The 20148-nt window shown below is 40.5% G+C and overlaps 5 protein-coding genes across 13 annotated transcripts; 3 read left to right on the forward strand and 2 right to left on the reverse strand.

Moving 5' to 3' along the window:
* The first annotated feature begins 189 nt into the window (after window positions 1-189).
* Window positions 190-3638, forward strand: LOC116919171 (mitogen-activated protein kinase p38b). 3 transcript variants are annotated; one of them, XM_032925092.2, is made up of 9 exons: window positions 190-326; window positions 385-568; window positions 643-789; window positions 855-967; window positions 1046-1167; window positions 1407-1486; window positions 2571-2649; window positions 2739-2912; window positions 3147-3638. In XM_032925092.2, exons 1-9 carry the CDS (start codon window positions 220-222, stop codon window positions 3224-3226), a joined length of 1086 nt encoding a protein of 361 aa, XP_032780983.1. In that variant the 5' UTR covers window positions 190-219; the 3' UTR covers window positions 3227-3638. The 3 variants fall into 3 exon arrangements, with proteins under 3 accessions (XP_032780983.1, XP_032780985.1, XP_032780984.1); XM_032925094.2 differs by lacking the exon at window positions 1407-1486 and adding an exon at window positions 1808-1887; XM_032925093.2 differs by lacking the exon at window positions 1407-1486 and adding an exon at window positions 2116-2195.
* A 258-nt stretch (window positions 3639-3896) lies between these two features.
* On the forward strand, window positions 3897-8556 carry LOC116919167 (hippocampus abundant transcript 1 protein). 6 transcript variants are annotated; one of them, XM_032925083.2, is made up of 14 exons: window positions 3905-4292; window positions 4370-4770; window positions 4872-5017; window positions 5147-5242; window positions 5302-5364; window positions 6000-6242; window positions 6307-6525; window positions 6596-6709; window positions 6981-7065; window positions 7127-7226; window positions 7398-7506; window positions 7571-7741; window positions 7802-7925; window positions 8009-8556. In XM_032925083.2, exons 3-14 carry the CDS (start codon window positions 4907-4909, stop codon window positions 8104-8106), a joined length of 1533 nt encoding a protein of 510 aa, XP_032780974.1. In that variant the 5' UTR covers window positions 3905-4292; window positions 4370-4770; window positions 4872-4906; the 3' UTR covers window positions 8107-8556. The 6 variants fall into 6 exon arrangements, with proteins under 6 accessions (XP_032780978.1, XP_032780974.1, XP_032780975.1 ...); XM_032925084.2 differs by lacking the exon at window positions 4370-4770; XM_032925087.2 differs by lacking the exons at window positions 4370-4770; window positions 4872-5017 and having other exon boundaries at window positions 3897-4292.
* Window positions 8557-10097: 1541 nt separating this feature from the next.
* On the reverse strand, window positions 10098-11373 carry LOC116919173 (armadillo repeat-containing protein 7). Of its 2 annotated transcripts, none has more exons than XM_032925096.2 (3): window positions 11180-11373; window positions 10779-11084; window positions 10098-10709 (listed from the first exon to the last, which is right to left on the reverse strand). In XM_032925096.2, exons 1-3 carry the CDS (start codon window positions 11286-11288, stop codon window positions 10600-10602), a joined length of 525 nt encoding a protein of 174 aa, XP_032780987.1. In that variant the 5' UTR covers window positions 11289-11373; the 3' UTR covers window positions 10098-10599. The 2 variants fall into 2 exon arrangements, with proteins under 2 accessions (XP_032780987.1, XP_032780986.1); XM_032925095.2 differs by having other exon boundaries at window positions 10098-10712; window positions 11180-11367.
* A 219-nt stretch (window positions 11374-11592) lies between these two features.
* LOC116919166 (regulator of MON1-CCZ1 complex) lies at window positions 11593-14547 on the forward strand. Its single transcript, XM_032925081.2, has 5 exons — window positions 11593-12840; window positions 12912-13502; window positions 13576-13715; window positions 13778-13956; window positions 14016-14547. Exons 1-5 carry the CDS (start codon window positions 11767-11769, stop codon window positions 14084-14086), a joined length of 2055 nt encoding a protein of 684 aa, XP_032780972.2. The 5' UTR covers window positions 11593-11766; the 3' UTR covers window positions 14087-14547.
* LOC116919170 (E3 ubiquitin-protein ligase znrf2) lies at window positions 14124-17753 on the reverse strand. Its single transcript, XM_032925091.2, has 5 exons — window positions 17306-17753; window positions 16298-17186; window positions 15146-15241; window positions 14980-15085; window positions 14124-14901 (listed from the first exon to the last, which is right to left on the reverse strand). Exons 2-5 carry the CDS (start codon window positions 17145-17147, stop codon window positions 14844-14846), a joined length of 1110 nt encoding a protein of 369 aa, XP_032780982.1. The 5' UTR covers window positions 17148-17186; window positions 17306-17753; the 3' UTR covers window positions 14124-14843.
* Between the last annotated feature and the right edge of the window lie 2395 nt (window positions 17754-20148).

Raw genomic sequence — 20148 nt, forward strand, 5'->3', positions numbered from 1 at the left:
GTATCCCTTGAGAAAAGATTATCGTAACTTAATGGATTCTTGTTTCTTGATAGCAGATGGTGCGATTAGTCGTCTGTTAATTGGTTGACTAGTAGAAGTTATACATGAAGTTCCTTTGAGTGTTCTTTCTCGTGTTTTTATTTATCCTGCTCAACCGATTCTGTTTCCTTTTTTTGCTTTACCTTGGATGTTTTCCTATTACTCATTGAATACAGCAAAATGAGAACTGGATTCTATAAAATTGATTTGAACAAAACAGAATGGGAAGTCCCAGACAGTTATCAAATGCTATCACCTGTGGGCTCAGGTGCATATGGACAAGTGTGGTAAGGATAGACATTTAAGAACATTTTCTAATCTAAAGGTAACATTTGGTGTACTCAGCTCGGCAGTTGACTCAAAAACAGAGAACAAAGTAGCAATTAAAAAACTTGCCCGTCCCTTCCAGTCTGCCATTCATGCTAAAAGGACTTACAGAGAACTAAGGCTATTGAAGCATATGAATCATGAGAATGTTATCGGACTTCTAGATGTCTTCACCCCTGCTTCTTCATTGGCTGATTTCCAGGTACACTTGTGCCCCACTAATATACAAATATAAATAGTTTGAATATTCTTGGTTAACTTAAAAATATTATACAGGATGTTTACATGGTAACTCATCTGATGGGTGCTGACCTAAACAACATAGTGAAAACACAAAAGCTCTCAGATGACCATGTTCAATTCTTGGTGTATCAAATCTTGCGTGGACTAAAGTACATTCATTCTGCTGGAATTATACATAGAGTAAGCTGCTTAACTTTTTTTTTCATATAACACCATAAACCTAACTAGACTTATCATGGTTTAAGGATTTGAAGCCTTCCAATATTGCAGTCAATGAAGACTGTGAGCTCAAAATCTTAGATTTCGGTTTAGCCCGACCGACCGAAACCGAGATGACAGGTTACGTTGCGACACGGTGGTACGAAGTCCTTTCGGCAATATCTACGAATCATGTCCAATAATTCTCCCCAAAGTTAACGTTGGCATTGTTTTCCAGGTATCGGGCTCCAGAGATTATGTTGAACTGGATGCGATACTCTCAAACTGTTGACATTTGGTCTGTCGGGTGCATCATGGCAGAATTACTTACTTCAAGAACGCTTTTCCCAGGAACTGACCGTATCCTTTTCAGAAAAACTATATGATAAGCCACAATCTATAAATTGGTTTTTAAACATATTTGTAAGACATTAGTGTTTGTTAAGTTATATTTTTTATCGTACAGAGGTAAGGAAAGATTTGCACACAATTGCATGCATACCTTAGACAAGAATAGGTCTGAAAGTGTGTGTTTGAGCTTTTATGAAACCTTGACCCAACATTTCCCCTTCTATCTTGTCTTCGCCGCACTATCATAGACATACAACAACTCAACCTAATCATGGAACTGTTGGGTAAACCATCAGAAGAATTCATGGACAAGATTAGCAGCGATTCGGTAATTATTTAGTGCCTTCCTGGCTTCTTACTTACGTCTACATCTTCAGCTTTATGTATGGACTATCTCGAAGTTAATAGTGTTTGCTAGTAGTTTTTTCGTTAATCTATTGTCTTATATTTTTAATTGGCACTCTTCTCTATTCCTTGCAAATGTGCGCTCCGCTTGACCACATGAAGCTTACCGTCAATTGGCTTAGACTTCAGTTTGATAAATCTTTTCTTCGGGAACTTCCTTACGTTTCCTTTACTCTTCGGACTTGGTTTTCTTTGCCTTTTTTTCTGTTGACTTCTACCTGTCCCGTTTTGTCGGATCCGATAGACATCGATCAACTGATGCGTATCATGGCACTAACTGGGACGCCAAGTGTTGAGCTGTTGGTTAAGCTGGGCAGTGACGAGGTATCTAAGGTTCATTTATTTTGATAATTCGCAACTTAACTTGTGTTGGACAGATTGACATTAAATTACAGTAAGCATGACCAGGGCATGTACGCAATTAGAAAAGGGAAGAATTTAAACTGCTTTTTTTTTTATGATCGCCATGTTTGATCGGTGTGTGCATTGAGACATTTGACTATCCTGATTTGACTTTCCGAGAACACCTTGACTCGCACATTATTTAAATAGACATCGACCAGTTAACCCGCATCCTCTGGCTGTGTGGCAAACCCGACGACGAGTTCCTTTCCAAAATCTCAAGTGAGGAAGTAAGTCGGAGAGCCGTTTTCTACTTAGTCGTTTTCTTTTCATTTTCATGCCGTCAGCGTTACACAACATGGGAGATTTTCTTTTCGGTATGAATGCACTTTAATTGTAAATCAGGGTGCTTGCTTGAAAGCAACACAGGCGATGAAAAATATTTTTTTGTTTCATTTTTCAACCATTTAAAGCAGTATTTGTGAACGCTTTCCTAACTTTTCAGTGAATTATCCTCATTGTCGAATGTTAATACTTGCTTTTGTATGCAACTTTGCGCTTTTGTCAAGCTTTATTCGTTACCGAATCGAGCCATCTTTCTTGCCGTTTTATTTTGAGCGCATTTTTTTACAGTTTCCAAATTTGTAACGTTTGTCCTCGAATAGGCCAGAAACTACATACGTTCACTTCCGCCGATGAAAAGAAAGGATTTTAAACAAGTGTTTAAAGGCGCCAGCCCTTTGGGTAACTTTTTCTGAATTTCTCTTGGGTTTGGTTTTATTTAGTCTATCAGTCTGACATGTTTTATTATTTTTCTTTTATTGGTTGACTAGCCATCGATTTATTGGAGAAAACGCTTGAACTTGATGCAGACAAGCGAATTAACGCCGAAGAAGCTTTAGCTCATCCATATTTAGCGCAATACGCCGATCCAAGCGACGAACCCGTATCCCACCCTTACGATCAGTCCTTCGAAGACATGGACCTAACTGTCGAGGAATGGAAAGGTAAACATTGCTTTTGATTAAAACACTTGTCTTTCTTTTAGATGTGAAAGATAGCGAATACGTCAACTCTTCGTAATGGGATGCTTAATCCAGCTGCAGTACTACATTTGTCCTATGCTTACTTTGTCGTGTCATAAAGCGAAGAACGTCTGGTTTTTATACGTTATAAATATTTACACAATCGAGTTCATTTTAGATCCTATAACTGACTTGTTTGTTTCTACCGTTCAACAGAACTTGTCTACAAGGAAGTCATTAACTTTGTCGAATCGATGGCAGTAGCTGGTTCCGAAAAACTGATCGACACCGAGTGAAATACTTCTTTTGTTTCGTTTTTGACCGTTTTTATTTTGACTGTGTTGCTTTAGATTTTAAACTTTAATTGACATCCTACTGCATTTGAAATTTGTTGACTCCTTTGAATCCTGTGCGCCTTTTACGACTAGCAATAAATTGTTAAGGACGGTTTTTAAAATGCTTCTAAAAGACAAACCATCGAATTGTGTTATGCTATCTCATGCAACCCGTAGGCTGTAATATGTATCCACCTGGTTTAAGATATTGCTGCAGATGTTTTTTTTTTCCCAGTCCCATTAGTTTTTTCTCTGATGCCTCCGTCGATCTTTATATATTCTAAACAAATAGCAAAAACTTATTTGTAGCGTGAACAGCGTTGTCGATGTATGGCAAGAGAAGAAAAATTTAATAAAATATTATTGCAACCCATCCATCATTGAATGAACCTTCTGCTTTGTACGTCATCTTGAGGTCATTTACACGGGAAAGCCTCCCTCGCGTAGTATAAACATGACGTCACGGTTCACACATTCGGGAGGCTTCCTATACACTAAACGCGATCTGAAAGTAGATGCAAAAAAGCAGCTAGTATTGTCTGAGCTACGAACGGTGTTGGTTCGTCATCGTTTCTGCCAAGTTCTGCCATGTGCATGAAAGTGCGCGTGCACTCAACGTGATAGACATAGCAAAGGATGGGATGTTTGTCAGCGGGATACCGTATGTCCTGGCGCCAATGATCTATCAAGATTGCGACCCTGTTGCTGAGGGGCATCTCTATTAATAGATGAGTTGGGTCTGGAAGTTCGTATACAACAGCTTGGCTCCAAAAAGTTCTGCGGCTACTATTCTGCTGATGGCTTGAGGCGGGAGTTGGGATTCCTGGCATTTGTTTGCAGTTTGTGCGGTAGCCGATTAGTGACGTCCGTATGTGCGCTCGTGTGGTGATTGTTTCGTTCCATTCATCGTTTCCATTGTAAAATTTTCGCTAAAACCAAAATGGATGATATTGAGACAGTAGAATCTGCTCCACCAGAAAGACTTCAAACAGCTGATAAGAAGAGTGAACGCCCTTATTCGCTCATGGTAAATCTCTGAGTTTGTCTTTAGTATTGTAATGTCATTATAATAATGTGTTTCGTCTGAAACTATTCTTCTTGCAGTTGAGAAAATTTACTGCAGATGTATGTCATTTTCTTTTAGTTCCAAATACTGAGCCCAACACTGTTTAATGCATCAACTGCATTACTGGCATTGAATTGTGAGAATCTGATTACAAGCAGACTAAGAGTCTGGAAGTGTCAGCATGTTTTTCTTACAAGATACGTGTCATTCGTACTGGTAACACGTTCATCAATAGACGACTGATAATCAAAAAACCTTTTCAAGCATGTTGAAAGAGGACTTTCAAGAGGGCAAAACACAATTTAAATAGTAAATGACAAAGAAATTGCCTTTTCTCGGTTCGTTTTGGTGGACAGCAGTATATATAATGTTTGCAGACAAACATACAGAATGGAAGAAAATGCTGGCAACGCTGCTTCAGGCTGAAAGAACAGAGAGAGTAGGGATCGTTTTTTAGTAGTTGTCTCATTCCAAAAAAGTTTGTCTGTCATGGGTTGTCGAGTTACACTCTAAAGGCCCCCTTTTTGTTATTCTCTATAGTTTTAGTTACGTTGTCAATTATATGTCAAAACTGGATGATAAAAATTGAGCGTAATCGAACTAAAATGCCCGGAAGGAGCTCAAAAAAAGTTTCCTCTATGCTTACAAGGGGCAGGAAAAACTTTTTCAAGGACGGCCTCATCACTGTAAGTTGTTGTTGCTGCTTATAAATTCTTATTTGAACAACTTGCCGTCCTGCCACCTTTAATTAAGACCTAGCTACTAATATTTCCATTAAATCTAGTTACTGTAACAAGTGTGTGGTGTTCTTTAAGGGTTCCGGCATAGGCGAACCTAGTCTTTATCATGCACTGGTGGTCATCTTCCTGGAGTTTTTTGCGTGGGGATTGCTTACCACTCCAATGATCACAGTAAGTCTTTGTTTCTTTGTTGATACGAGCATGATAAATAATTCCTATCATTTTCGTAGGTTTTAAATGAAACTTTCCCTGATCACACTTTTCTCATGAATGGACTAATTGTAGGAATCAAGGTAAATACAATTTTGATTATTATTTTAAAGTGTCAAAAATGCTTCCTGTATATGTTTGCTCCACTTACCCCTTAACCTATATGGGAGAAAATAGTGAAAGCTAAGATTGAAGCTCTAAGAAAGGGATACTGACAGGGAACACAACCCACTTAGGCTGCATTTTGCCTCAGGCTGCTTTCTCTCTTTTTCTTCACTGATTAGTGCCTATAGCTTCAAGCAAATATGTAGACCTGCCATCCTGCAAAAATGCATTGGCAAGACTACTAGTTTGATTTTTCCTATTTCATCACCAGTGTTAGGGCATAATATTTTTCCTAATTATGATTGTTAAAGGCCTTTTGTTGTGGAAAATGTGGCCTGATCAAATATTGATCAGCATATCAGGTTGTATCTTCTCCATTTATAGTGGTTGGATTTCGCTTGCGTTTTGGGGCTATCCGCAAGATTGGTGCCCAAAGACGCAAGTTGGCTCACCTTATGAAATAGGTTTTTTCCAAACATGCACATTAAAACATGCTTGGTAGCAAAAATCGTGTTAATAACCAAATCCATTGTCAGAAATGACAACATATGGAACATAGCTTAAATTTCTCACGATCATTGTTATAACTCTTTGTATTTTTAACTTAAAACAGGGATTGCTTTCGTTTCTAAGTGCACCACTTGTCGGTGCATTGTCGGACGTATGGGGGAGAAAGTTCTTCCTTGTGGTGACAGTGTTCTTCACTTGCGCCCCTATTCCTTTAATCCATATAAACACATGGTGGTATTTCGCCATGATTTCCATAAGTGGCGTTTTCGCTGTAACGTTCTCTGTCGTTTTCGCATACGTGGCCGATGTCACTGACGAAAGCGAACGCAGTGCAGCATACGGATTGGTAAGTTTATCTTTGTTTGTTATTTCTTGTTTTACGCCCTTTTAAATAACGGGTTTTCTTGTAGGTGTCCGCAACATTTGCTGCCTCGCTGGTAACGTCACCAGCATTGGGAGCTTATCTTGGCCGTGTCTACAGCGAAACTTTAGTAGTAGCGATTGCGACTGCGGTTGCACTCCTTGATGTATTCTTCATTTTAGTTGCGGTTCCCGAGTCACTGCCCGAGAAAGTTCGACCCTCTTCGTGGGGAGCACCAATTTCATGGGAACAGGCAGATCCCTTTGCTGTATGGTTTTTATCTGTTCTTAAAAGTTTTCCAAATTTCTGATCATTTTTGTAATCTTATTTTCTCGCAGGCGTTGAAAAAGGTTGGCAAAGATAACACGATTTTGATGCTATGCGTCACTGTCTTTCTCTCTTACTTGCCCGAAGCCGGCCAATACTCCTGTTTTTTCGTATATCTGAAACTGGTAATTACTACTATTGAATTTCCAAAGATTCCGACGCTGAAGCGTGATAGTGCATGGCATTCCAGAGACTATTTACTTGTTATCTAGTCCCATGGATTTTTTTTTTTTTTTTGTCAGCGACACATTGTTAGGAATAGTTATTATGCCAAACACGTTTTTCCAAATTTCAGTCATGAATCACCAGTAAAAACCTATTTTACTTTTGTTTCGAAATAGTAATCACCTAACAAGATGACAGATCTAAAGTTTTAAGTTTTTCTGTCATATATAGGTCATGGGATTCTCGGCCGAAGCTGTAGCGACTTTCATTGCCGTAGTCGGAGTGCTCTCTGTTTTCGCTCAGACGGCAGTTCTTGGTTCGATATTTATTTATTTTTTAAATCTTATATGATCTTAACCATTTACTTAAAAATTTAGGACTACTTATGAGAACAGTTGGAGCCAAAGCAACGATTTTAATTGGATTAGTGTTTGAGATGCTGCAGTTGGCGTGGTACGGATTTGGCTCACAAATGTGGTAAGAAATCGATTCATGTTATCCTATTATACATCTTTCGTAACTGGGTTCAAACTTTTTAGTTTTGTGCAGTATGTCTTTAAATAATCCGTTGGTTAAATGTATATATATATATATATATATATTTTTTTTTTTTTTTTTTTCTTCTTCTTCTTCTTTCCATCTTCCTAGGATGATGTGGTCGGCTGGTGTTTTAGCTGCCATTTCAAGCATTTCCTATCCGGCTATTTCTGCTTTTGTGTCCATGCATGCGGATGCTGACAAACAAGGCCTAGTACAAGTAAGTAGTTTATTTTTTATGTTGGTATTTGTCAGAGAAATGTAAAACGTATCGTTTCCTAAAGGGAATGATCACTGGAGTGCGCGGTCTTTGTAATGGACTAGGCCCAGCTCTTTACGGGCTGATTTTCTACCTCTTTAATGTCAATCTGAACGACAAAGATGCCGTCAAACTTTCACACCATAGTTCGCACAGCAATGAAACAACACACATTGAAGATATTTCATTGATTCGGGTAACGATTACCATTGCACATGTTTTGCGCCAATTTCTGCATCTGTAAACCTTAAATTAGGCTCTTCCGGGTCCACCCTTCGTATTTGGGTCGTTCTTAGTGGTTTGTGCTTTGTTAGTCGCCTTCTTCATCCCAGAAGGCCCGCTGGGATCAACGCTTAAGTCAAACGCTCGGAGGTCATCAGGTTCGTTGCTTCATATTTGAATTTTGCGGAGCTAAGCTCGGCCCCAATATTCTTAAAAGTTAACAGATGGGTTGGAATGTCAGGACCCACCGAAACACCTGTAGATGAAAACATAGGAGGTCCAACTTTGGTGCCCTTGATGCATCCGTTGTCGTTGGAAGAAGAGATTGCGGCCTTGTAAATAGCACACGTACGACGAGAAGTCAAGCTGGAATGGCTTACGCAATCTGAAAAGCTTTTCTTCTCCTTTTGTTATTTTGATGGCTTTTGCAGTTGTCCGGACTGTAGAATCTTGACAACGTTAATCGTTGGTATGTATTTTGTTGCTGTCGAGTCAAATGTTTTGTTGAATCGGAAAAGCTAGCATTTCGCATTTAGCTCTTCTCTTGATTGATTAAGATATGCCGACTGACGGGTTTGGGATAGCACCATATTATTGATTCGATGTCCTAAGAAACTGTAATAAAGACATGCATGACTCTTTGGCAAACCGGATTCTATTACTGCCGACCAGTGGTGTGTGCATGTGTATAATGATAATTGTGTAATTCAATGGATTTCACCGTGTAAACTAAAATAATCATTTTCTCCTAAACACAAAATGACGGAAATACATTCTTTATTGGATATACATTCCTAACTCTTCAAAAGCTATGGCCGGATAATATTACAACGTGGTTTAATACTGAAAAACCCGGCTCATCATCGATCGAAGTATGTATATCTAATTTAAAACACGTTACTTTCATTAACCTTTTTTTTTCTAATTAACGATAGTTGCCAAGGAGATACTGTAGCGACCACCACCAGTAGTTTGTGCCGTTACTGATAATGGAGAACTGCGGCAGTGCTTGTAACTTGATGCGAAAATTACGTATTCAGTCGTCATCATGGCAGCCTACGACAGCTACTGGTTGATTTGGTTTGCAGTGATGTGTACAGTAACGATATTTGGATTTCTCGCCTATATAACCTTGCTCCTGGTAGTTTTATCGACAGCCAATTTACGACAATCTCCCTCCAATTCTTTCATAGTTGCGCTTTCCTCAACTGGACTTTTGGCGACGTCAGTCGTCTTCCCTTGGGCCATCGCTCTCTATTTCAACCATCGATCTGGATCGAAAAAATGGTTGTCAATAAGTTCAAATTGTACGACTGATGATGAAGGTATTCCGTGGGGTGTGTGTTCCGCCTTGGGGGCATTGCATAATTTTTCAATTTACAACTCCGCTTGGTTGGTCTCTGCGATAGCAATTGAGCGACACGTGTCAATCATTCGGCCATTCTATTCGCCTTCAGCCTTAAAATATGCATTATTGAGCGCTGTTTTGACTGTATGCAGTCTACTGTTTGCATTAATTCCAAGCTTATTGTCATCCGACCTGACATGTTCTTCTCTTTACGCCTTTCCCTTTGGCGATCCTATTTTTAACTGGATTCAATTTGTAATAGTCTTTTTAATCCCGATCGTCATTATCGTGATAATGTACGTTAACATTTATCGTGTTGCACAGAATGTACGCAGTACAATACGTGCAATACAACCAACCACTTCTTCGATTCCTACGACGAATGAGAGAACCTCGAGAATATGGACAGTAGATCAAGAAGTGCTGGTTTCTCAAACAACCTCTGTCTTCTGTTCCAAATGGAAAACGTAATAAAGCTATTAGGACGTTGATCCTAACAACCGGCACTTACATTGCATTGTGGTCGCCATATTGGTTATTGAAAATGGTCGTCGTTATTCAACACGAAGACCTATGTGACGCACTACAATGGGGTGTTGCAAATGATGGCTGGATGGTGGTAACATGGCTGATGTATGTATCAATCAGCATCAACCCATTGCTCTACGGTCTCTTGAACCGTGCTATTCGGTTGGAAATCAAGCGAAAATTGCAGATGACGAGGCGCATATGGTCTTGCCCCTGTAGGACAACAGAACCAGCAAATAACGAAGATGGCAGAGTTTGCGAACCAGAAAATTTCTGGTAATATTAAACTTTATTCCATTGTATTTAAATTTTACCTTTCTAATTGCCCTAATCGTCGCTTAAGTAAAATGTTTATGCTTTTCAGGGAATTCTTAGAACGCACCAACAGTCCTCTTCCTGGTTGAAGTAAAAAACTTCCGAATTAAAAAATTAGAACGAACATTATTACGGCATGAATGGGTCGACGCGTGAGTTTTATTTCAAACCTTTAAATTTCATTAGTTTAGCAGTGCCTTGATGAACAACATAATTTTTACTGACACTCGTGCAAACATATTTACAGACAACAATTTTTCTGACTTCTAAGATTTCAACTACAATTTCTATATCATCGCCCACTCGACATGGATTCGGAAAAGTCATTGATTGTTCACAAACGACATAGCCAGGACCCGGGAGTTTTGTGCCAAGAATAGCACCGACAAAGCCATTAAGCAGCAAGCCGTGAGCTATAGCTTCTTCACCAAAATGTACTGAATTAAAGTCTCCTGTCAACTGGGAAAAACTTTCCACATCCCTTGATGCTATTTTTCTATGTACTAAAACTCTTGAGCCTTTCACTATCATTGATTGAAGGTATCTTTTACCTACTACTTCAGCATAACTGTGTTTTCTGTTGGTGCTCTGTTTAAGCAAAGACTGAAATATCTTGATAAACATTTTTTTCCAAAATGGCTTCAATGAATGGTGGATTCTTCTAAGAAAATAGTGGCAAGGTTCTTTATGTTCTGATTTTCACTATTTTGTTGCAAGAACCTTATATGTGTGACAAGGTCAGATGTAGAAACTACTATTGGGTAAATTGAAAGAAAGTTGAAGTCACATTAGATTCTTGGTTTTTATTATTATTGGTCACCTGATGGAGAGGCTGACGAAAGAAGAAATATCAAGGTAGTAAGTCCATGTTTCACCAATTCAGGATTTTCGGACTTCAGCAGTTCCTTTATTGTGCCAAATCCATCATGTTTCAGTATGATCTCCTGATTAATGGGATCATTGGACAAATTGCAGATACCTTTCAGGGAGTATTCAATGAAAAATGGGTTTCTGCTCTGTAGTCCACTTAAAAACAACTCAACCACTTTTAATTCTCTGAGATAATGATAGTTTAAGGGATCATATGCAAAGTTTGCCAAATTAGCCAAAACCTGCTCCTGGCTATCTGAAAAGAAAGACATAATAAAAACAAGGTTTATGTTGCATTTTGAGTCAAAATTAAACACATGTTTTCTTGGTCTTAACAGAAGAAAACGATACCTAGAGATGTAGATTGATAGAATTCGTTAACTAACTCTTGTAGGAACTCAAACCGGTCAATTCCTTTTTTGCCCGATTTGCGAACAAGTTGCCTACGAGAGGTAAACATAGTACAAGTTTGCGTCCATGTGATGTTGTATTTGTTAATCCAGATTCCAGTTCCACATGCCAGAGCGGCAGAACCAAACCCACGAAGAGGCGGAGACAGCGCCTAAGAAGTTTGGGGTTAATTCTATTTTCGGGTTCCTCATACCCTTTTTTAATTGAAAATTTTCCTGAAGAAACATGAATTTTTTGTAAACTATTGGATTGAACAGTACTTGATAATTACAATAAACAAATAAAACATAAAATTAAATAGGTGAAATATCTCTGGGTGAAACCGATAGAGGGCTTTGTGATCAGTCTAGCATAGCAGACGAAAAAAATTTCAGAAAATTGGAACTGCGAGTAAGGTGGAGGAATTGCAGAGTTTGCAATTAAAAGAAGCAAATATTCTACAGCTATTTTATGTGTTGTGATAATTAAGGCCCAGTTATTTTGTGCTGTAAGAATAGATTTGAAAAAGGTGTGTAGATAGAAAAATTATGGAAATGTCTCACACTACGATCGAAGCAACCGAAACGAATTTTTTACTCCAATTAAGCCAGACTGCAATCCACTTCGAACCTGTTACAAAAATAACGAATGTTTTCTACGATGAAGTGACTCGACAGGTGTTCACAGTTCGATCAGGTGGAGCAACAGGTGTGAATGTCAAAGGCCCAAAAATGAAAAACCCAATAAATTTTTGTGTGGAAGATAAAGGAGCTGTACAGTCTATAAAATTCTCTCCTGATCAACAAATCCTAGCCATTCAGCGGACTTCAAAATCAGTTGAATTTCAGAATTTTTCAAATCAAGTGCCTGATGGTGTAGAATACTCTCAGCCATGCAGGGGAAGTTCTACGATCATCATAGGATTTGTTTGGGTTTCAAATACTGACTTTATTTTGGTCACCAATCAAGGAATAGAACATTATCAAGTAATTTCAGACAAAAGATATCTGAGAGCAGTAAAAAATCACAGCATTCAGGGCAACTGGTTTGTCTATTGCGCTTTGTCTGGACTTTTACTGGTATCATCTGGTCCTCTTGGTACTAGTCTCCAACCATATCTGTTCAAAAATCATCAGCTTTTACGTCTAACAAAATTTGAAGTTGATTTTCCTAATCCTCCACAACCCGCCCGCCTTTGTCTCGTCGAGAGAGACGTTACTCCAACTGTGCTTTACAACCAAATGATGGTACTGGTCCTCAAGCATCCAATAAAACCAAATCCCACAAGCAGCCGGGAAGTAACAGGCAAATCTGAAATCGTCGTGTACACTTTGTGCAAAGACTCGCCTCCTCGGAAAACTCACATACTTCAATTAGAAACCAGTGGCAAACTAGCTGTAAGCATTCTGGACAATTTAATCGTCGTTCACCATCAAGCTTCCAAAACGTCATCTGTTTTTGACATAAACTTAACGGGTGAATCTGACGGTCGAGTGGTGACGCTGCATCCGTTTCTAGCCTCCGTCACTATTCGCCCATATTTCCTCAATATCCCTGCCTCAGCTGCCATGCTAAATCACGAGCCTTCAAAGATGAGTTGCGAGCTGTATTCTCCAAATTGGGTAAGCGTGTTTCATTTTTATTTGAGAAAAAGTCTCACGTGTTTAATTTATGTTTATCACAATTTAAACAGGTTTTTTTCCAGCCCAATATCATCATTGACGCTCTTTTAGGCTGTCTCTGGAGCCTGGAATTAGTCTTGACTCCCTTAATTGATATGGCCGAAAATCCATGCGAATTATTTGATTTTCTTCTACAAAGAACAGATGCTAAGCCTACTGCGATGGCGGTCTTGAGTCGACTAATGTGTTTCCCGCATTCATTGAGTGTTGATTTGCCTGTTCTTGGCCGAGTATTTGACAAACTTAATGAAGCATACCGTAATCAATTGGACATCGAGATTCAGAGTCAAATTGCAATGCCAGCCGGAGCTTTCCAGTTGGCTACCGGATCAACCTCCCGACGACCTAATATGGTCATTGATCAGACTAATATATACTCTCGCATCCTGTCGCCAATGATAGAAAACAAGCCAGTGGGTGAAGCATGTGATCGTTTCATCGTAGCCATTGTCAGTGAGTACATTCGCTCTCTCGTCCAATACCACATTCCAGTTCAGCACTTCATTTATGAAGTACTCATCGAGGCTTTCGCTCGTTTGGGGCAGTTCTACCAACTTCATCAGCTCTTCCAGTACCATGCAGTAGCTGATTCAAAACCATTGGTAATAATCAACTGTTACGAGAATTTCTCGTCGCATTATACAGATATAATGGAATGTTTTCTTTCTGATTAAGGCATGCCTACTGCTCTCTTTGGAAAGCGTGTATCCAGCAGCCTATCAGCTCGCGATCGACATGCTTAAGAGAATTTCAAATGCCAATGAAGAAATTGTAGAAATCTTACTATCCAAGAACAAAGTCCTGTCAGCTTTAAGGTAACTTCCATCCAAAGATGTTGTTACCCGGACATACAACTAATGAACGGTAATTTGCATAGGTTCGCTCGGGATATGATTCCGATTGAAAGCATCTCAGCTCGCAAATTTCTCGAAGCGGCTCAAAACTCTCAGGACCCCTCCGTTTTTTATGGTGTCTACCAATATTTCCAGCAGCGCAACCAACGCGCCCGCGGGAGTCCAGCATTTTTGAAAGGAGAACACTGCGAGGTGTATAGCCGTAAGTCACAATAATTTGCACCCTTATTCACTGATTAATATTTACATTAACGTTAAAAGGTCATTTTAAGCTACTATTTGGCGACGGTGATTCGAATATTAGTCTATCCGATTCGCTAACGATGGGATAGCGAAATAATCAAGTGACAAGCCTTTAGGAAAGAAAAATGATAGCAAAGACTAGTTGTATTTTTCACGTATCATTTTTTCGTGTGATTATACATAATATATATATATATATAGAATTTGAGTTCCAAAGTTGCGGGGTACTCGACGAGGTCAAATGGATTTTCAGATTCTGCTAAAAAAAAAGGGGGGATCCGTCAAGTACGTTTAAACATAACTCTTTCTCCTTTTGTTCGCCATTTTTAACATGCACGAGTCGGGTCGTCGTAGAAGCTGGTCAGGTGCAGGGAACAAATTACATGGCGCAATTGTCTTTCAGACTTCCAAAAATTGCGCAAGAAATTAAGGGAATAAAAATTTGGCAAACTTCCAATCGATACACAAATTAGGGAGACTACAGAAAGTTGTTAAGAATAAGGAGAACATAAGAAAGGCTGTTTAACGATAAGGTGTTGATCCCCGGAATTTAAAAAAAAAAAAAAATTGCCACAAAAGTCATGCACGCATCAAGTCACATACACAACCTCACGTTCAACACTCAGTTAATGCGCTCAACCATCGCGCACGTCGAGGCAAATTTAAAAACTTTCTTCTTTTCTTTTCGTGTACATTTACCAAAGGAAATCACAGTCAGCCCACCAATAAAAATTAAACTAAAAAAGCTGATCCGAAGTCGACAACATAGAAATTGTTTTTGTTTTTCAAACAGGAGGATTCTTCTTTCCAAAAGGGGGTTAAAATCCAAAGCCAAAAGATCTCGTTTTAATCTGAGGGATGCTCAGGACAACTTCGATTGACGTCAAACCACTGATCGATGCAGCTAAGGAAATCAATTGGGGAGCGTAAGGTAAGTCATGACGTATTTTATTGATGTAGTTAGCCGTAGAGACGGAAATACCTTTTGTGGTAAACGCAGAGGCAAGGTAGACGAGCTATGACGTGACCTTTGAGCAAGTCCTCCAAACAGATGACGCATTCGCCTTTTTCGTCGGTCAAAACGTCCTCTGCAAAAAAATGCAGTAGAATTATAACAACGAATCACGATAATCAAGATAAATTACAACCGTTGTAGTTCAATCTGGGCTTGGTCAAACACATGACAAGGTGGCACTCGATGTCATCGGGCATCACAAATTTGGAGCAAACCGGGCATTTGATGCCTATTGAAGAGAATAAAATTATTCGTGTGAAGGAGAAAGGACTCTTTGGATCCAATCCATCATGTTTGCTTTGGTAATCGGGATAGAACGAAAGAAGAGCCAGAATCTCATGCCAAGTCGAAATGCCAAAAGAACACACACAAAAAGTTGGACGAAAAACAAATAATATAGAGATCGGAGACGCGCTGAATTGGGGGCCCTGTGTACAACTGACCATGGGAGACCCTCCTTGTTTGATGTCCTCTCGACTGATGGGTGGCATCACGGATATAAGCGTAAGGGATTGGACTTGAATGCGTGCGAGCCATTCGTTGTTGATAGTAGTCGTTGGATGGATAACTTCCAGGACCGGCCGTCAATATCCTGAACATCTCTCGTCTATCAGAATATTCGATATTGTTGTTACGACCTGGGGGATACAATGGACTGTTGATGTTGGCAGCACTTGTCTCCTTGGCCATACATGACCCTACAACGATCCCCATTGGGCCTTTATTCCGCACGACCACTGACTATACATCCGTCGAACTCAAAATTGCAGAAGCTGTCAAGGCTGCACTGTCAGCACAATAAAAACGAGTCAATGTCACCTGGTCACCATGGGAACACAGTCGACTGTCACCTGTTAACAGCTACCTTTGTGGTGTGCTCAGAGCGATATTTTTTGACTGGCTGGTGGGCGGCCGAAAAGACTAACAGACTGGCAAATAACACTAAATTACGCCTGGCATTTCAACAGGATGTAATACTTCGTGAACTTAAAGTGACAATATTGAATGTTAGGCTTGGCTGATCGGCTGCGATCAATGAACGAGTTCCCCGGTAGCTACGCAGTTGCGGCGATTTCTTTATAAGGCAGAAACACTGTGGCACGACGCACGCGCTGTGTAGTCATCCCTTGTCTCGTGCAACATCGGGATTCCCAGACCCTTCCCTTGGCGCACCCTAGTTGCTTCAATAAAGGAGCCTACCGTGACTTTTTTCAATTCCGAGAATAGCGTTAAGGAAACAGAACGGCTGCTCATGCATACAAATGAAAAAAAAAAATAAGGTTACCATTAACTGCCCACATGTGACTGGGTAGCGAGTGAGTAACATAGACGCGGCCTAATCCTAGTCCGTTAAGCGTGGCTTCGGCTAAGAACTCTTGGGCAGCAGCGAAAGTCAAGTCTCGCACAGAGAAAGCCCCCGAGTTGTCACGTCGCTGACGATGGCCACTGCTTTCAGTGCTGGTGGCAGATGAAGGATTATTGCCAGGGTTGCTGGCAGAGCGATTTTCTCTTGAGGACAGAAGGCGTGTAAGGGCCGCTCGAGGATCCGATAACGATGACGGTTCGTCTATTTCGTAACGAGAGCGACTAGGATCACCACTCTGATTTGTGGTGGATGACTGGTTAAGTAGAGCTGGATCAGGCATGTGAGAAAGAGACTGGGCTCTCTGACGGTCAGTGGAACTGGCTCCCGATGCTCTCCACAAATTGAAATTGCTGAGGAAGTGGCTCAGACCAGTACTGCTGCTGATGCTGCTGCTGTCACTTTGACCCACTGCTGCACCACCAGCACTACCAATGCTGTAACTCCTGCTGTTGGTGCCAGCTTGCATAGAGCTAGGTCTGACTGGTTGATGAGCAGGTGTTTCAAGTGAAGAGCCCAGTCTTTCGTGTGTGGCAGCACCTCGCTGGCCATTGGATTGACTTGATCGTTGTATGTCAACACTTGAGGTGTTATTGGAGTAAATGAAGTTTTGGATTGAACTTTCTGCTCTTTCCATGAAACTTCTCTCCTGTCTAGCTTGTCTTGCCGATTGCTCATAGTCTGATACTCTCTCAGCCCGGGAATAGATTTGTCTGGTGGGAGAGGAGTCTTCGCTGACTGGAGAAGCTGGAGTACTGGCCTTACTACCCATCTTCCAATAGAGAAGTTGTTGTCACACCCAGCAATCCACCTGATCCACGAGGGCGAGGGCCAATGAAAATGGGGAAAGATGGCGAACGTCATTATCATACACATCGCACGTAACAAAATCGTTGATTCTAGATAAAGAAATATATAAATTTAACGTACCTGAATATATACAAAAAGAGATCAGGTGGCTTAAAAAGATCGCAACATCTACAAATTTTGCACAAAGTTTTCGATTGCGTTACGGTCGATGTAGCGAAAGTGAGAGCTACCAACGACGGACGAAGCTAACTTCACTTCTTCGCTGTTGAATCTGTTTTGGGTTGCGAGCGCTATGGGTGCTCAGCGGCGATATAAGGCGGCTGAAGATAGAAACACACGAACGACATTTAGAAATGACGTCATAAAGGCGAAACTCACGTTTGTAGCGTTCAAGATCCCGTGTAACTCGATGGTTTCTATTGTTCAACTTGTTGTTTTTCATATCCGCGAACCAGGAAAGATGCATCCCTGAATGTTGTTATCATTCCACTAGTAAGATTCTATCTGATGGACTAAAGAAATCCCACAACTGGAATGCTACACACTTTCTAAAATTTCGACCTGCTTCCGTTGTATTAGAAGACGACGACAGACCATAGACAATTAAAGGTAAACATATATGTGCCGTATACCGAGATAAAACGGTTGGTGACCTCCTTCTACTTGGTTTGTCCCGAAATCGACATACCATGTCCCATTCTTTTTTACGAAGATAAGCCATTTACTCGCGCTTGATTTTTTCCTTAGCATCCCACTTCCAATGGAGATTTACTTTTTCTCTTTCAAAACTACTGGCTCGGAAAGTTTTACAACATTGCTTTCTCTCGACAGCCTATTTCCTTAAGCTTTACTTCTTTTACGCGAGAAATGCGGTCATTTTTACGGATGGTGTACGCCAGATAGCTAATCGAAAGTGAACCTGTATGTTAGTCGAAGTTGCCACTAGATGACTCGCTAGTCGCCTCGTTTTCGAAAACCTTCGCCGAAAACACATTAGAATCGTTTCATGCCCATTTGAAAAAGTAACCCATTTACGCATGCACATCTATACCGGTTTTACCAGTTTGGGTATCATCCATTTCGACCAATAAATGTCCATAAAAAAAAAGGAAGAACGAACGTATAGTAACAAGTATGGAGGTCGAAAAGAATACACGCCCGTTTACGGTCGAAAAAAAGATGTATCCTTGGGATGAGGTCATTGGATTGGCTTTGAATTGTATAATTACAAAGGAAAAAAAAGTGGAGAGTTTTGCGTGGAAAAATAATGAAATGCATGTAGCGTGAAAAAACGTGTTTAGCAAAGGCGACCGTGAAGTTTGTAATCGACACACACACACATTTTTCAAGGATACATAGAGAACTAGATAAATACATCATAGCAGAAAGCAGGACGTCATATGATCACGGAAGACGGAAACCTTGCAACAAGGCCGAACGCTCGTCCGTTGGGGGACATCCTTGAACGCACGAAAGTATTCGAAAACGCGGATCCTTGCTTCCCTTTTGTACATTTTCCCGATTTTCGTCTTTTAGTACGACAACCGTGATAAAACATTTAAAAGAAATAAACGAGCCCAGATTGTTAGTCGTTTAGTATGGTCACGGGTAATCGACCTTCACCTCGTCGAACTACACACACTCACACAGTAGTCACGAATTGTGTATCTTTTCAAGGAGGGAGGGCAATGGTGACGTTCCGACATTCGGAGCTCGTTTGGCCTTTTGTGTGTGTGTGTATGCGACGTGGCCCTAGCCGCCCACAACCTTGAGTCGATCGATCCAATATCATCTGCCAGTCCCGGGGAAAATGAGGAGGGAGGCAAAGGGGATGTCTGTATAGTACAAACTTTTCAAGGTACGATAAGCTTTGTATAGTTTGTGTTCTAGCAAACCCCTCCCACTTGGTGATATCATAATTATTTTTAATTTTTCGACTGAAAAGAAAGAAAACACGAAAACAAATGTGAAATAATTGCGTGTTTTGAATGAAGTGCAAAAATATGCCAAAGATGAGATGCAAATTTCGGGAGGAAACAAGAAGTAGTTGATGATTTACCAAAACTACCCACACAGGACAAGTCTGAGCAGTTCAAGGACAGTCGGCCATGTTGGCACGATGCTTTATTTTCTTTTTATGCGGCTGCTTTTATCTCAAGGTCAGCTGCCCGTGTTCACTCCCGCCCTGGACGCAGACAACATATTACATTCCGGGAGCGGAGGAGATGATGACGGCGACGGCGGTTCATTTCCACCAGTCAGGGTCGTCGCTGAATTTACCGTCGATATTTATTTTTCATCTAGCAATTTCGTCACACCGACGATTTTGCTTGTTCGAGCCCTTTGCAAGATCCAATTCCGTCTGCGTCGACGTTCAACCAGGTTATTTAACCCTTCGCCAAGGTTAATGTCTTTTTGGCCGTTGCTGCTGTACTGTATCACACGAGTGTGCTGTTCAACCAGACGTTCACGTCAAGGACGTCTATCATTAGTTGAGGTAAGATACAAAAAATGAGAAAAACAAATAAATTTAATAAATCAAATTTTTACAATTTGGCATCGTTGGATTAATGGCGCCAAGGTGACGGATGTGAGCCACAAAAAGGTTTGTCATCATCGTACAGTCGTGGCAGATTGCTGTTTGCAGTTGAGTCAACAAAACGCACTCGCATGCGCACCTATCGTCGTCGTTTGTTTCAATAGATTATGAGACAAAAGAACGATTTAGTTTGAATGTGGAGCAATGTCATTGCTCTCGTACACAAAATGCAGGACGTGCTGCAGGCAGTTGATTTCCCATTTTTTGAGGTTTGCTGATGTCAGTAACCATTTTATGTTCGGGCCCGACCTTGAGAAGAAAAGAAGTTTAGTCCCGCCTCCCGCGCAGGCCAGGCAAGCTATTTGGCGTGCGGTATCAAAGCCAAGGCCAACAACTTCTTCTTCTTTCTTTTCTTTTTTCAAAT

Source organism: Daphnia magna, linkage group LG3 (assembly GCF_020631705.1).
Source record: "Daphnia magna isolate NIES linkage group LG3, ASM2063170v1.1, whole genome shotgun sequence".
Taxonomy (NCBI): Eukaryota; Metazoa; Arthropoda; class Branchiopoda; order Diplostraca; family Daphniidae; genus Daphnia; species Daphnia magna.